The 16,018-nt window shown below is 34.0% G+C and overlaps 1 protein-coding gene across 2 annotated transcripts in view; it reads left to right on the top strand.

The window, feature by feature from the left end:
• The window catches only part of LOC136031500 (chorion peroxidase-like), a 90,474-nt gene that overhangs the window by 72,060 nt on the left and 2,396 nt on the right, over positions 1–16,018 (top strand). For both annotated transcript variants that reach the window (XM_065711158.1, XM_065711159.1), the window contains exons 11-13: positions 6,626–6,799; positions 10,988–11,186; positions 14,022–14,127. In XM_065711158.1, coding sequence (XP_065567230.1) covers positions 6,626–6,799; positions 10,988–11,186; positions 14,022–14,127 — 479 coding nt within the window. The remainder of the gene's footprint in view (positions 1–6,625; positions 6,800–10,987; positions 11,187–14,021; positions 14,128–16,018) is intronic.

Raw genomic sequence — 16,018 nt, 5'->3', positions numbered from 1 at the left:
GTTTTTTGAGGATGACTGATGCAAGTTCATTATATCTGTGCTTTTTGTTATGATTATCGCTAATGTAAGTTTATGATATTTGTGCCTTTTTTTTGTTAATGGCTATATTTTTGGCTTTATAATACACTTATCTATATATCTATCTATCTGTGTCATATGCGTTTGGTATTTCTGTTGATTCTTCCGCTTTGTTTCATTATTCTTGCAAACCTCCTTATTAGACACTATTGAATTACATTTGTCACATCCAGGCAAGTATCACTTACCTACCACAGTTTTAGTCGCTTGTGAAGGCACGTACACAGGATGTTTTTTCGGGGCAGGGGTGGGGGCAACACTTCAAAAAATTTCTCGTAATATCAAGAAGTGGCAAGTGATTCAGTGAATTTCCGGATTTCAGAGGTGCCAGACCCGTAGATCCCCCTTCTCTGCAGTGTCTCTGCTTTGGAAATAGTTTAATTTTAAGTATATTTACTTTTTATTTATTTTTTTCTCGTTTCCATAGTATAAACACAATGAAACCATTTTGGAAACTAATTAAAAGTCAGAAAGGAGAAAAATACACCTTTTCATAAAATTCATTTTTCAAATTAAGGATAATTCGGCTTTTATTCTGATACAACGCTAAAATAATGATCTATAACTTAAGTTAATTTACGTAGCATTTAGTGACTCACTAGAAAAGAAAATACACCACCCTTATACAGCGTCATTTATGTCTAAGTATACATCATTAAAAGAAATCAAACAGTTCGTAGTAACGAACTGTAGCAAGAGCAACCCGGCTCAATAGTAACCGAAACTCTACAAAATTTTTATACCAATAGTTACATCAAAAGAATCATATTTTAATGCTGATTTTAAATATATAAGTTTCATCTAGATTAGTTTTACCCATCAAAAGTTACGAGCCTGAGAAAATTTACCTCATTTTCGAAAATAGGGGGAAGCACCCCCTAAAGGTCATACGATCTTAACGAAAATCACACCATCAGATTCAGAGTATTAGAGAACCATACTGTAGAAATTTCAAGCCCCTATCTACAAAATTGTGGAATTTCGTTTTTTTTTTTGCCAGAATACAGATCACGGATGCGTGTTTATTAGTTTTTATTGTTTGTTTTTTCCCCAGGGGTAATCGTATCGACCCAGTGGTCCTCGAATCTTGAGAGAGGGCTCATTTTAACAGAAATGAAAAGTTCTAGTGCCCTTTTTAAGTGACCAAGCAAATTGGAGGGCACCTAGGTCCCCTCCCACGCCAACTATTTTCCCAAAGTCAACGGATCAAAATTCTGAGATAGTTATTTTATTCACCGTAGTCGAAGAACCTTATAAATATGTCTTTGGGGACGACTTACTCCCCCACAGTCCCCGTGGGAGGGGCTACAAGTTACAAACTTTGACCAGTGCTTACATATAGTAATGGTTATTTCGAAGTGTACAGACGTTTTCAGGAAGATTTTTAGGTTAGGGGGGAGGGTTGAGAAGAGAGGAATTTGGAGGAATTTTGGAGGAATTCCAAAAGGAATTCCTTTCTTTGGAGGAATTTGTAATGGGGGAAGAAAATTTTCATGAAGGGAGCGCAGAATTTTCTAGCATTATTTAAAAAAAAAAAACAATGAAAAAATAATAATGAAAAAGTTTTTTCTACTGAAAGTAAGGAGAAGCATTGAAATTTAAAACGAACAGAAATTATTAGGCATATGATGGGATCACCTCCTCCTAATACCCCGCTCTTTACGCTTAAGTATTTTTAGTAATTTCAACTATGTATTTTACGGTTTTTGTGATTCAGGGGTCACTCTTAAGAAATTGGGACAAAATTTAAGCTTTAGTGTAAAGAGCGAGGTACTGACGAGGGGGTGAACCTCCTCATAAACATAATAAAAACATGAGAATACAGTAGTTCGTTACGTAAGCATATCTTTTACTAATAAAAACATTCGTAAAAAATTAAAAGTTCTAGTTGCCTTTTTAAGTAACCAAAAGTTCGGAGGGCAACTAGGCCTCCTCCCCTGCTCCTTTTTTTCTCAAAATAATTCGACCAGAACTATGAGAAAGCCATTTAGTTAAAAAAAATACAAATGCAAATTTTGTTTTAATTATTCATTAATTATATTGATTATTAATTATAATTATTCATTTAATTATACTATTTTAAAAAGTAGAGTTAAGAGAAAGAGTCAAACTTTAGCGTAAAGAGCGGGGCGTTGATGAGGAAGCAGCCCCTTTCATATAAGAAGTAATTTCTTTTCGTTTTAAGTTTTAATGCCGCTCCTTACTTTCCGTTGAAAAAACTTATTTTTTTATTTATCCTCTTAATAGGCTCCGTACATCTCACGAACGTTATGAATAACCTTGAAGAGATTTTTCTGAAGAGAAAAATGTCCTAAACCAAACAATGAGCCTCTCGATTCAGAGTTAAATTTCTGAGACCCATCTATATCAGCTCTATTTTCAACCTTATGTGCAATGTTATTATTTTTCTATCTATCCATTGAATTTTTCACTTCATTATTTTTCCCAGTTCAGACTTTTAATCTTAAGGGTCAAGGCATAAAAATCAGTTTTTAAGTAGTATGTCTTTAGTTGAGCTTTTATTTCTAATCTTTAGAGATTCCTTATCCAAATCAATGTTGGATTGTTAATTATTCTTGGAAAAAAGCCTAAGTTTCTTCTAAATAACATTAGAAAACATGTAGACTGAAAATTTTTAAGTGTAAGATAGATCAATCTTCGTCCAAAATAAGTTTATACACAAAAGTTTGTTTGCGGGGAGGGATAGGGAGCAACCTTATTTTTACGTGGTTGGGACAAATTTGAAAAAAAAACATTCCCTTAGCTTAAAACAAAGTTTAAATATACGTATATATATATATATATATATATATATATATATATATATATATATATATATATATATATATATATATATATATATATATATATATATATATATATGGCGAGTAAACACTACGTACAGATTTTTTTTATGCAAAAATATGTACAAATTGCACAAAAAAATAATCTGTAATTAGTTTTTACTAATAATTTTAAAATCATTAATTTCTTAAATTCCGGTAAAGATAAGACCCCAGTTACTCGCCAAAGAGGAGTCTATCAAATATCCTGTGATTGTGGAAATTACTATGTTGGCAGGACCCATCAGAATCTAGAAAAACGGTTACAACAGCATTAAAAAGACATAGACAAGACATTAATTCCAAATAGTTCCAACAACTTTTTTGATTCTGCTTTAGGTTGGCATATATTTAATAATCCGTTCCGCACGACACTTTTTGAAAAAGCTTCACTCATCAGTAATGATTTGGGGATAAAACAGGTGGTTCGGGAATCAATCGAAATTAGTCTCAAAATAAATAATAATTCTTTGAACAGGGACTTAGGGGAATACTCACTAAATTCTTTATACTCAAATTTAATTAAAATGATATAACAAAATATTTTACTAAACGGATTTATAATAGTATTGAACCAGCTACGAAAAGGCCTTTGAGACAGGCTGCTAAAAAAGCAATGTTGACGCTGAGAAATTGCATTTAATCACTTTGTTCTCTTTAGTTTGAATGAATTTATATTCTCATTTCATTCTTTTTATCAATCCTGGTTGCTAGTAAGGATGCTATGACTGTTTTTAACAAAATTATGAATTTTAATTCTCACGATTTAATGTAAGTTTATTTATATATACATATTTTCTCTCACGTCCTCGTGTTGTACTGAAGACGGCCCTTGGGCATAGGGCCAAAATATTCACAGAACTGATTTCCACTGTCTTGAAAAGATTTCCTTATTGTTTCTACTTTGTATTTGTTTAATTGATATATAGAAGTCTGCCGCGTGCCATGCCTGGGTCCGGTGGCCAAGCCACCGGGTCCCAGCGCTCTCTGCGGTTAGAACACAAGGGACAATGAGAATCCATATGTAGAACCCTGCCGCGTGTCATGATGGGGCCCAGCTGCGAAGCCGTCGGGACCCAGCACTGTCTGCGGTTAGAACACAAGGGACAATGAGAATCCATATATAGAAGCCTGCCACGTGTCATGCTTGGGCCCGGTGGCGAAGCCGCCAGGACCCAGCACTGTCTGCGGTCAGAACACAAGAAACAATGACAATCCATATATAGAAACCTCCCACGTGTCATGCTGGGGCCTGGCGGCGAAGCCGCCGGGTCCCAGCTAGTATATAATATAATATATTGTTATATTATATTGCTATACAATATATATTGTATATATAATATGCACGATACATAGTAAATTTTAAGCTCAGTTGAGAATCGCTATAGTTATTACGTAAACTGCAAAAATAATTGTGGTCGCTGAGCAATAATTTTAATGTTTCAGTTCAGGCTAGAAAAATGCCTGAAAAGTTTTAAATTAGTTTATTTACGTGATTAAGCTTTGACGTTTGAATGCAACCAGTTATACAATGTCAGTAGGAATGCCCAAAAACGAAAATTTGCAATTATATCAAATGATGATTCGATATTATGACAAGGGCCTGCAAACCTTAAAAAACAAAGACAAAAGTTTCGAGCTTAGTACATATCGTTGTTAGAAATCAGGGAAGCTTCAATAATCAAATATTTTTGAAAACCTTAAAAAAGAAAAGTTTTTGAAGGCAACCGGTCATATTATGTCAGTAAGATGGCCCAAAAAACAAAAATTTGCAAGTATTCCAAATGATGATCCTCTATCAAACAGTTCGTGGTAAAGGTCCTGTGGTGGCGTAGTTGGTTTGACCTTAGCTTGGTAATACGGGACCCAGATATCGAATCATGCTGCAGGAATGCACTGCAGGGCCGACCCAGGGACCTTAGTAGTCAAGAAGTGTCGTTAATCCGATACAATGCAATACAGTTCGTGGTAACGAATTAAGCAAGAGGCGACCCGGCTCAATAGTAAGCAAAACTCTAAAAAAGAGGAATTTTGATACTAATAAATACATCAAATGAATCGTATCTTTATGTTGTTTTTAAATATATAAGTTTCATCAAGTTTAGTCGTACCCATCAAAAGTTAAGAGCCTGAGAAAGTTTGCCTTATTTTCAAAAAAAAAGAGGAAAAGACCCATAAAAGTCATAGAATAGAATCTTACTGGAAATCAAACCATAAGATTCAGCATATGAGAGAACCTTACTGTAGAGGTTTCAAGCACCTATCTGCAAAAAAGTAGAATTTAGTATTTTTCGCCAGAAGAAAGATCATGGATGCGTTTTTATTTTTTTATTATTATTTTTTTGGGACCCAGTGGTCCTAGAATGTTTCGAGAGGGTTCAGTCGAACGCAAATTAGAAGTTCTAGAGTCTTTTTTAATTAAAAAACAAAATCTAATTGAAATTAGAGACTTTTTTATTTAAAAAGTGCATTTTTATGTACCAAAAGTACAGAGTACAAAAAACAGATATAAGCAAGATGAGAAAGCAGCAGCTCTAGAGAAACGTCGAGTTCTAAAACGATACAGCATCGAACAGTTCGTGGTAACGAACTGTAAGTAAGAGGTGACCCGGCTCATTAAATAAAACTTCATAATGTTATTTCATAAGGAGCTTTAAAAAAAATTAAAGTTACATATAATTAAAGCAAAGAAAGAATAGTAAAGCCTATCATAACTGAATATTACTAGGAGACTAAAAGTTTGTAATAAAACCTTACTTTCCTAGAAAACAGCATCATTCATTTATGGTTATCAGATAAAGCTGCTATGGGTGAAGTTCGAACTAGACATATGATCACAAGACATACGCTCTACTGACCGAACCACCAATGCCTGGATATTATGAATGAATATATAAATTTAGACATTATTAAAAAAGAGTTACTTACACAAGGGACTGATAGAGTTCATTATAAATGGGGCCTATCTATGCTAGTTTCATTGGATATAGCTGAAAACCTAGTAAAGAACAAACCACGGCACAGAGCAACTAAAAGTTAAGATAATAAAATAATAAAGAAAATCAAAAGTTTGAAGCTTAGTACAAATCTTTGTTAGAAATCGAACTAGCTGCAAAAATCAAATATCTTTAGTATGAACAGATTTTAGTATGAAAAGACATTAAACTACGTAAAGAGCAAAACACTGGGAATTGCAAAAATATTTATGTGTATTTTAACAAGGGATTACAACAAGGGATAAAAACCTAAAAAATGAAACCAAAAGTATGAAGCTTAGTAGAAATCGTTGTTAGAAGTTGGACTTGTTTTAATAGTCAAATATCTTTGAAAAGAACCAGTATGAAAAGACAGCAAGTTGTCTGTGGTTAAAGAGAAGCGAAAATGGGAATTTATACAGCTGCCGGAGCCTGGCTGCTGTTTATTGCAAAAATATTTATATATATTTTAACAAGGGATCACAACAATTCAAAAACCTTAAAAAGAAAACGCAAAGCATGAAGCTTAGTAGATGTTCTTTGTTAAAAATCTGACTTGCTATAATAATCAAATATCTTTGAAAAGACTGTAAAACGAGGAGACAGCAATTGTCTCGAGTTATCTGCGGTTAGAAGACAAGCGACAGTGAGAATCCATATACAAAAGCCTTATAAATTGAATACTCAGATTTACATTGGAATTTCACCGAATTTTCGATTTGTTTCCAGGTCACTCGATTTCTGTTCCAAGAAGAAGGTAAAGATTACGGACTTGACCTAGCGTCAATAAACATTCACAGAGGCCGTGATCATGGGTTACCAGGATACAATTATTTTAGATCATTATGTGGCTTACGAAAGGCAGATACATTTATGGATCTAGCTGATACAATTGAAATACAAGTAAGTGCTAGTTCTCCTTTGTAAATATATGTTTTTAACCAATCACCCATTAAATTAATTAACTGAATAATTTATAATCAGTGCAGTTGTTCTTTCAGGGCTGTCACAAAAAGTAGAACATGCAAAAGTATATGAAGACCTAAATTGATACTGTGTCTATAAAAAATTATTAAACGTACTTTTAAAGTACAAAATTTAATAAGTAGTGGGAATCTACTCTACTATGCAGGGATGTATCCAGAATTTTTCAAGGGGAGGGGTTACAAAAGAATTTTTCAGGGGGGGGGGTTTAATAAAAAAAATTAAAAATACGTCGAAAATTGTTTTATATTCACTTTTGTTACGATTCGGACAAACAATTCTGGGGGGAGGGGTCAATACCCCTAACCTCCCCCCTGGATACGGCCTTGCTACAATGTATGTCTTAAAGGATTAGAAAAAACTTAAATTTTAGTGAAAAATACCTATGTATGCAGTTCTCCGGTTTTTGGTCGTAGCGGGTGCTAAACTAAAAAAAGAAAGGAATGTGGATAAACAAAAAATCAACAAGAAAGTAAGCTTAGAACATATGGTACTGAACAGCATATTAACTTGCATCTTTCCCTTTAAGTTGTGGTTGACTTTGGAAATCAAGAGTGCTTGAATTTTCACAGACGAAAAGCGTTGCCAAATTGAGCTAATTAGTTTTGCTTATTTATTCTCATGGTTCAACGTGACAACATTGACTTACTTTTGACTTAGGTATCCTGCCGGGTGCTCATCGTAGAGAGTGACATCTCCCTCCTTCATCCATTTCGGTCTATCGCAAGGGTTTGCACGTGGCAACACTGACAAAAAAGAGAAAGAGTTTAGAGTTAAGAGAAAGAGTCAAACTTTAGCGTAAGAGCGGGGCGTTGATGAGGGAGCAGCCCCTTTCATATACCAAGTAAGTTTGTTACTAAAAAAAAATATGCAAATTTCGAAGTAAGTTTGACTCTTTCCCTTAACTCTACTTCTTAAAACAGCAAAAAGCTTTAGCTTAAAGAGTGGGGCGTTGAGGAGGAAAATCCCCATTCATATACGGAGTAATTTCTGTTCGTTTTGTTTTAATGTCACTCCTTGCTTTCATTTAAAAAAACTTGTTTTTTTATTTAATTTCTTGAGGTTTTTTAATTAATGTATGTTTTGATCTCGGTTCTCCGCACATAAATAATTAAAACAAAATTTGCATATTTTTTTTTTTGGCTAAATGGCTTTCTTGTAGTTTTAATCGGAAAGTTTTGAGAAAAAAAGAGAGAGGGAGGAAGCCTAGTTGCCCTCCAATTTTTTGACTACTTAAAAAGGCAACTAGAACTTTTAATTTTTTTTACGAACATTCTCATTAGTAAAAAATAGACGTAATTTACGAATTAACTTACGTAACGAACTTCTATATTCGTATATTTTTATTGCGTATATGAGGGAGTTCACCCCTCTTCGATACCTCGCTGTTTACACTAAAGCTTAAATTTTGTCCCAATTCCTTAAGAATGACCCTTGAATCACAAAGGCCGTAGTATAAATAGTTGAAATTACTAAAAATACTTTAGCGTAAAGAGCGAGGTATTACGAGGAGGTAAACCCCTCATATGTGCAATAATTTCTGCTCGTTTTTAAGTTTTAATGCTGCTCCTCACTTTCAGTAGAAAAAAAAACTTTTCATATTTATTTTTTCATTGTTTTTTTAAATAATGCTAAAAAATCCTGCGCCCCCTTCATTGAAAGTCTCTTCCCCCATGAAAAGTTTTTCCATGGAAAGATCTTCCCACGTAACCCCCCCCCCACCTCAACTCTCCCTCCCAAACCAAAAAATCTCCCTGAAAACGTCCGTACACTTCCCAGTAGCCATTACTGCATGTAAACACAGGTCAAAGTTTGTAACTTGCAACCCCCCCCCCACAGTGACTTCGGGGGAGTAAGTCGTCCCCAAAGACATAGTTATTAGGTTTTTCGACTATGGTGAATAAAATGGCTATCTCAGAATTTTGATCCGGTGACTTTTGGGAAAAAATGAGCGTGGGAAGGGGCCTAGGTGCCCTCCAATTTTTGGTCACTTAAAAAGGGCACTAAAACTTTCAATTTCCGTTAGAATGAGCCCTCTCGCGACATTCTAGGACCACTGGGTCGATAAGATCACACCTGGGGAAAAAAAAAAAAAAAAAAAAAAAAAACAAATAAACACGCATCCGTGATTTGTCTTCTGGCAAAAAATGCAAAATTCCACATTTTTGTAGGTAGGAGCTTGAAACTTCTACAAAAAGTTTCTCTAATACGCTGATCTGATGGTGTGATTTTCGTTAAGATTGTATGAATTTTAGGGGGTGTTTTCCCCTATTTTCCAAAATGAGGCAAATTTTCTCAGGTCGTAACTTTTGATAGGTAAGACTAATGATGAAAGTTATATATTTAAAATCAGCATTAAAATGCGATTTTTTTTATGTAACTATTGATATCAAAATTCCACTTTTTAGAGTTTCGGTTACTATTGAGCCGAGTCGGTCCTTACTACAGTTCGTTACCACGAACTGTTTGATAATCTACAACATAGAAAAAAACATAATAATATCTGCTTACTCTCCCGAGAAACAAGAGTTTTCATAACACATACTTTTTCTTTCCTGCTTTGGTGTTAAACTTTTTTTCTGTCTGTTTTTTTCTCCTTTTTTTCTTATCAACAATAATGATATACAGTCATTCATTTTGTGCAAGTTTTCTAAAAAGCTTGGTAACTTTTTCCCTAAAAGTTTATTACTATTTTGAATTGGAATAAGTTCAGGCAAATATTCTTAACATACTGTACTCTTAGTATTATTCTATTGATTTCCTGAATTCTGCTTAATTATTTAGGACTTGAATTATCCCGCTGGAAATTTTCCTGTTTATTGTTTAATATGCCATGCTGCCTCTGATGGATTTTTACCATGCGAAAAACAAAACTTCATCTTTAAATCGGCCACCAACTTCAATAAGGTTCCTTTGTTAAAATAACCTTTGAAAAAATCGCTCAGTGGCCTTAAACGCAGGTTTACAAGAGCACAGAAAAAATTTCAAATCTTCAAACTGATCATATCAGATCATAATCAAACTAATCAGTGCAAAACTCAGATCCAGTCGCGAATTCAATGGAAAGACAACCAGTCTTTCAAATTATACTAGGCTGATAAGAACCGGATTAATGTCAACTGACCTTATTCCCCTTCAACTCTCTTTCTGTCAAACATGCTTGTGCTACTTTGTTTTATTGCTTTTTTTCTCTTTCCACATTACAAAGATATACTAATTCAATGGTATGTCTGCTGATGACGGTTACTGCATATGTGATCGAAATACCCAGTATTTTTATATTCTTTACTCACTGTCTAATAAAAGGATTTATCCCTATTTGAACTGTTATTCATTGTCATGGAAAGACTGTTTGGTTTTTGAAAACACCTACGGAGTAGTCATGAGGATGAAGTTTTATGAATTAAAAGGAGGTAATTGAAATTGAATGTGGTCTAAAAAAAAATCAAGTTTCTCTGTATGGATCTCTGTTATGGCAATTATGTTTATTTTGAAGTACTCGAGATTGGGAATTGGGTTCAGTCTACTTTTTGAAATTTAGGCTTTTGGGATTCGTAACCAGGATCTTTTGGAGTGATCTTTTGACATCACCATACCCCCTGAATCTAATTGCTCAGTAGAAAGGTTTGCCTTTTTGTCTTCCACTGATGGGCTTGAAATTTATCGTGCAATTATGTTGAAAAAACGCATTATAACTTTCAGAGGCAACCCCACTTCTCTGACGTTCACAAAAGGGTGAGCAAACCCACTTGAAGCCTCAAGAACACCGTTGACTTGAAGACAATTATTCAACAATAATATATTTCAAAGAAGAGGCGAATTCAGATTTAAGCTGTTCTTAGTTAAATATTTGCCCTAATAATATTTAATTTTTCCTTCTTATTTGTTTCCATAGTTCGGATCAGAATATAAAAGATTATTTTCTTATTTTTTTTTATCATGACCAATCATACAACACCATCAATAAGTCACTTCAACAGATGATACCCACCCCCCTCTCCGCCTGAGAGCTTCAATCCATTCCTGTGTATAATATATATTTCATGGTATAATCAGTGGTCTTAAAGTAAGCTTTTGTTACTAAAGTTCTATTATTTATTTTCCTAGAATGTTCTAAAGCTCCAAAGGCTCTATAATGATGTGGATGATATTGATTTGTATGTTGGCGGTGTCCTTGAAAAACCAATCAAAGAAGCAATTTTGGGTCCTGTTTTCTCGTGCATCGTAGCGGATCAATTTGCTAGACTGAAAGATGGAGATAGATTTTACTACGAGCATGGTGGCCTCCCAAATTCTTTTAACTTAGGTAAGACATTTTGTTAAATTTTTGTCAGTTTTCTTAAAATGTGTTAAGTTTTATCTTAATCCCAAGTCTTATTCCATTAGAGAGTAACGGCTCTTCCAAAAACACAAATCCACGATTTTAATGTTAATAGCAAGCTTATAAATCAACGTTAAAAATATAATAATCGGTAAGTTTGGATAATTGCTTGGAATTTTGTCTTTGTTTGAAAAAAAAATCAGAAAAAGGTTTTCTTCAATTAAATAATATTGCTTTTGATTTTTTTATTTTATTACCTCTTCTTTTGTTTTTTAACCATTACCCGATCACAAAGGCATGTGCTACATGGACCATCGACTCGTATATTGACCTTTCTAAAGGTGGATTTAAGCTTTGATGGTTCATACAGGTACAAGGGTTGTATGACGAGATGAGTGGAATCGGTTTCAACACGGGCGAAGTCATCGAGAAATTGATAAAAGATGCGACTTTGGATCTTTGCATTTACAAAAAAGATTTCTGTTTCGTTGTCTTAAATTAAATTAGGTTAACACCAGTTTATAAAATAGTTTCTGTTTTTTTTAGGATGCTTCCTTTGAATGAAATCTTTAAAGTGCATTAATAGTAAATATTAGCTTTTTCAATGTTTGGTATTTAATTATTTAATCGTTAGAATGGAATAAATTCTCGCCCTTGTTTTACGCAAAAATAAGTTTCTATGTTAGATTTAAAAAATATGATAGGATAATCTAGAACCGACATTTTTCCCATGGCGTGTTTGGCAGAACGGGACACAGAAAGTCTTTACGCCAATAGCCATTAAGCACAATTATGAGTAGATGTAATCGCTGACCTTCACAATCCAGTCTAGATAAGTTAATCAAGAGAATTCGCAAGTTTTGAAACTTTAAAACATGCTAGTGCATTGACGAAAAACACCCAACAGTCTGGAATTTCCTGGGGGTAGATGTTCCTCAAGACTAGCTGTATGTCAATCAAACCTCAAGGTGATTGGAGGGCCTTGGAAGGCAAGTAGTTTACGTTTCTGGAAATGCACCCTCTCTATGCACTTGGCCCTAGGTCTTTGACCCATAAGTTACAAGGATATCAAGGACGTTTTATGAAAGGACAGAAAGAACCAATTCCCCCCCCCATTCAATTTGTTATTACCATATTCCAATAGCCAAAAAAACTTTCCTAACAGGTTAGGGGCTGATTAGTGAAAAAAAGTTCATCTTTTTACAAAAAGTTGTAATAGGTTAGGCTTTGGAGGAGCTATAGATAAACTTTATGCCGCCAAGCATGCATATTAACACTCCAAGTATGATTCTGGTTTGAACCCAATGTTATGCGTCTTCCCTTCTGGTAGTGAGTTGCTGGTGGCGGGTTTGGGAGGAAGAAAGGTCAGGTGTATCATAAGTACACTGAAGTCTCTCGATCATGCATATAGAAAGTTCTTGAATGATGGTGGCTGAAACCAAGTGAAACATCCCCTGGTAGTGAGTGGAGGGGTCGGGGGCTACGGGGATTGTACCTCAACTCAAATAAAGTTAAAATCCTTTGATAATCTGGTTTAAATAAAAAAAAATCGTTTTTTAATAGGTCCATTCTATTAGGCAGGCTATGATTGAAGAAAAGGAAACGACATGAAAATAAAAACTCTTCAAACTCAAATACCTGACAGCAGTGTAATGGAAAGGGTTTAGGTGTTGTACTACTACTCTAAATTTCTCCAAAATTGCTTATGTATTGCATAGTTGAGTCGAATCCCCTGCTACTGGCTATAAGAAAAGCTTACATGATCAGAACAACGAGTATATGGGGGGGGGGGAGTAAAATTTTAACTCGAAGGTAGATGCACAAGCAAGCTGCTCTTTACTCGATTAATCGTCGCTCTTTCGTCTGCCTATTAGGGAAAATAACAGGCAAGACTTACTCAGGTTACTTCAAAGCATTATCATACTTGGAATGAGAAGAAGAGCTGTAGTTGTAGCTCCGTTTCGGAAGAGTTGCTTCTATTTGGATGGAGAGGTGTTTAACTGAGGTAAGAGTCTATTACACACTGATCACAAACATGAATTTTATTGTCTGTCTGGAACAATTAGCTCTAAATAATTGGCTCTGAAAAAGAACAAGGGATTGACACTAAAGAGGGTTACTTTCAGCTGTCCCTCAAAAAGTGATTAAGATAGGATTCATTGAATTATTTTTATCCAGAAAAAAAAGTTGTAAATAGTCCATTCTCCTCACATTCTCATATTGAAACTCTAGAATCCTTGAGCTCTTTTCTTTCTTCTAAACTAGGTGTTCAAGGTGATTACAATTTAGATTCTTTTGGGACTTCTTTTGAAAATTAGAGAAAAAAATGTGATTTTTGCCATAAAGGCTGACCCAAGCCCAAGAATGGTTCTTATGAGGCAGCCCTAAGGGTAAAATCAGGGAGTTAAGGATTTTAGATGCTACTTATCACATCTAGTAATATTATCGATCATTCATCCTCCAAAGATCCCTTTCACTGAAAAATTGGTCTCAAAATTCGATTTTTGAACTGGGAGAGCTTACTTCATCTTGCTGGGACTAAGACATGATAATAAGGGACAATTCTGAGCAAATCTATAAATAATAGCTCGTTTATAAAAAAAAATTAGAAAAAAAGACCTGAATTCACGAAAGCCAAAGTATGAAGTTGTTGATACAAAAGAGTTGTTGATACAAAGTTGATGCAATCCATTATGTCTACCATAACTACGCTTTGCAAAAATAAGGCCAGAGATTAGTGATATAGAGTGAATTATTTCAATATTCTATATTACCTTGCTCATACATATTCTTTTATGATTTACTTTTCTTTCTTTCAAGCACAACTTCAAGCCATACGAAAGGTGTCAATTGCAACTTTGATATGCGAAAACTCTGATGAAATGGACTTTGTACTGCCCTTTGCTACCTGGACAGTCGCTCGCATGTAAGCTTTTCCTTATTTCCCTTGTTATATACATATATATAAATATATATATATATATATATATATATATATATATATATATATATATATATATATATATATATATATATATATATATATATATATATATATATATATATATATATACATACACCTATCAACTACCTGATTAATACACTAGTTCATAATGTCTATTTTTTTCTCTGCATCTAGGAAAGTGATATTAAATACATTCGCCTTGTCTACTCAATGCCCTTAGGGCTCCAAAACTTAACAAAACATGATTTATAATACTTAGAACCAAATAATTGAAATGTTCCACTCGTTTGGGACGAGAGTTGGCTGGAGTAGAAAGCTCAGCCTTGAAGACTAAACACCTTTTATGTAGCGAGCCTAGGACGACGAAATTCAATTCTCGGAAACCGAAAGCCATTGTACATTAATAGTTTGTGCATGTTCACGAATAATATTTTGGAAACATTTTGTTAAGTTTTCTTGGAACTATATCTAACAGGAAACACTTAGAATTCATCATTTGTCAAATCATCGGGAAATCATGTTCCGAAAAAATCTTGAATGTTGTTTTGTAGAAAATATCTAACCCAAAATATAAATCAGGTTAATAAGAAGTGACATCCCTATTCCCTTGACCAATTCTGAGCTGCACGAATAGGGTTCCACCCGCAAATAATTTAAACTAATAAGATTGTCGAGTTCCATTTATCGTACTAACATAAGAAATAAAGTTACTGCTACCTAAACGTCTTGTGTGGCACCACCTTTTGAATTATCTAAATTATTTTTCTTTTGTCGCAGATTATAATTCAAAGGAGAAGTTCCTGATGTTAGCATAAAAATTTTTCAATTATGTTATTCTTCAAAAAAAGTTATACCCATGTAAAATTAGAAATGATGCCTAGACAGGCTAAATAGGAAAAGGTTTTTTTTTTGGAATGGTTTGTTACACGCGCATACGCAATGTGGGCTCAGAATCAAGTTTACTTGAAATCTCGAGACATGTTTGAGAATTCCTTATCCTTCCTGATAAATTCATTTGTTTCCTTATTTTATATTGTTATTTGTTAAATGGTCCTCCATTCACTTCTTTCTGAAAATAAATTGCCACGTGTTCGTCTGATCTGGTGTTCAGCCTCGATCTGCGTTATCAATTTTCAAGAAGAATAAAAGAAACTACTAGTTCTGGGGATTACCACTCATATTTTTAAAATAAGGTTTTTTTTTAGTTTTTAATAACGTTCTCTATTCCAACACCGCAAAATTTGAGATTTCCTCTTTTTTTAAAGTTGTAGTTTTACTTTGTCACACGAAAGCGGTTTTTAGTTTAGTTTAATGAAGGAATGAAAACCTATTCTAAGTTCTTTTTTTATTATTCTTTTTTATTGCTTGGCCCCCAATTCACCTCTTTCTGGAAATAAATTCCTACTTACATGCCTGATCTGGAGTTCAGCCTCCTTCGTAGTTATTAATTTTAAGGAAGATTAACAGAAATTAATAGTTCTGAGGATTGCCACTCATATTTTTAGAAGTTTTTTTTTAGTTTGCATTAACTTTTCCCTATCCCGACAACGCAAAATTTGAGATTTCCTCTTTTTTAAGTTGCAGGTTAATTTTGTCAAACGAAAGTGGTTTTTAGTTTAGCTTAATGAAGGAATAAAAACCTAATCTAAGTTCTTTTTTTATTGTTTTTTTTTATTACCTGGCCCCCAATTCACCTCTTTCTGGAAATAAATTCCTACTTGCTCGCCTGATCTGGTGTTCAGCCTCCATTTTCGTTATTAATTTTAAAGAAGATTAACATAAACTAACAGTTCTGAAGATTACCATTCATATTTTTAGAAGTTTTTTTTTTATTTTGCATTAACGTTTCCCT

The sequence above is a fragment of the Artemia franciscana genome, chromosome 9 (genome assembly GCF_032884065.1).
Source record: "Artemia franciscana chromosome 9, ASM3288406v1, whole genome shotgun sequence".
Lineage (NCBI taxonomy): Eukaryota > Metazoa > Arthropoda > Branchiopoda > Anostraca > Artemiidae > Artemia > Artemia franciscana.
This window is presented reverse-complemented; position numbering and strand designations above follow the sequence as displayed.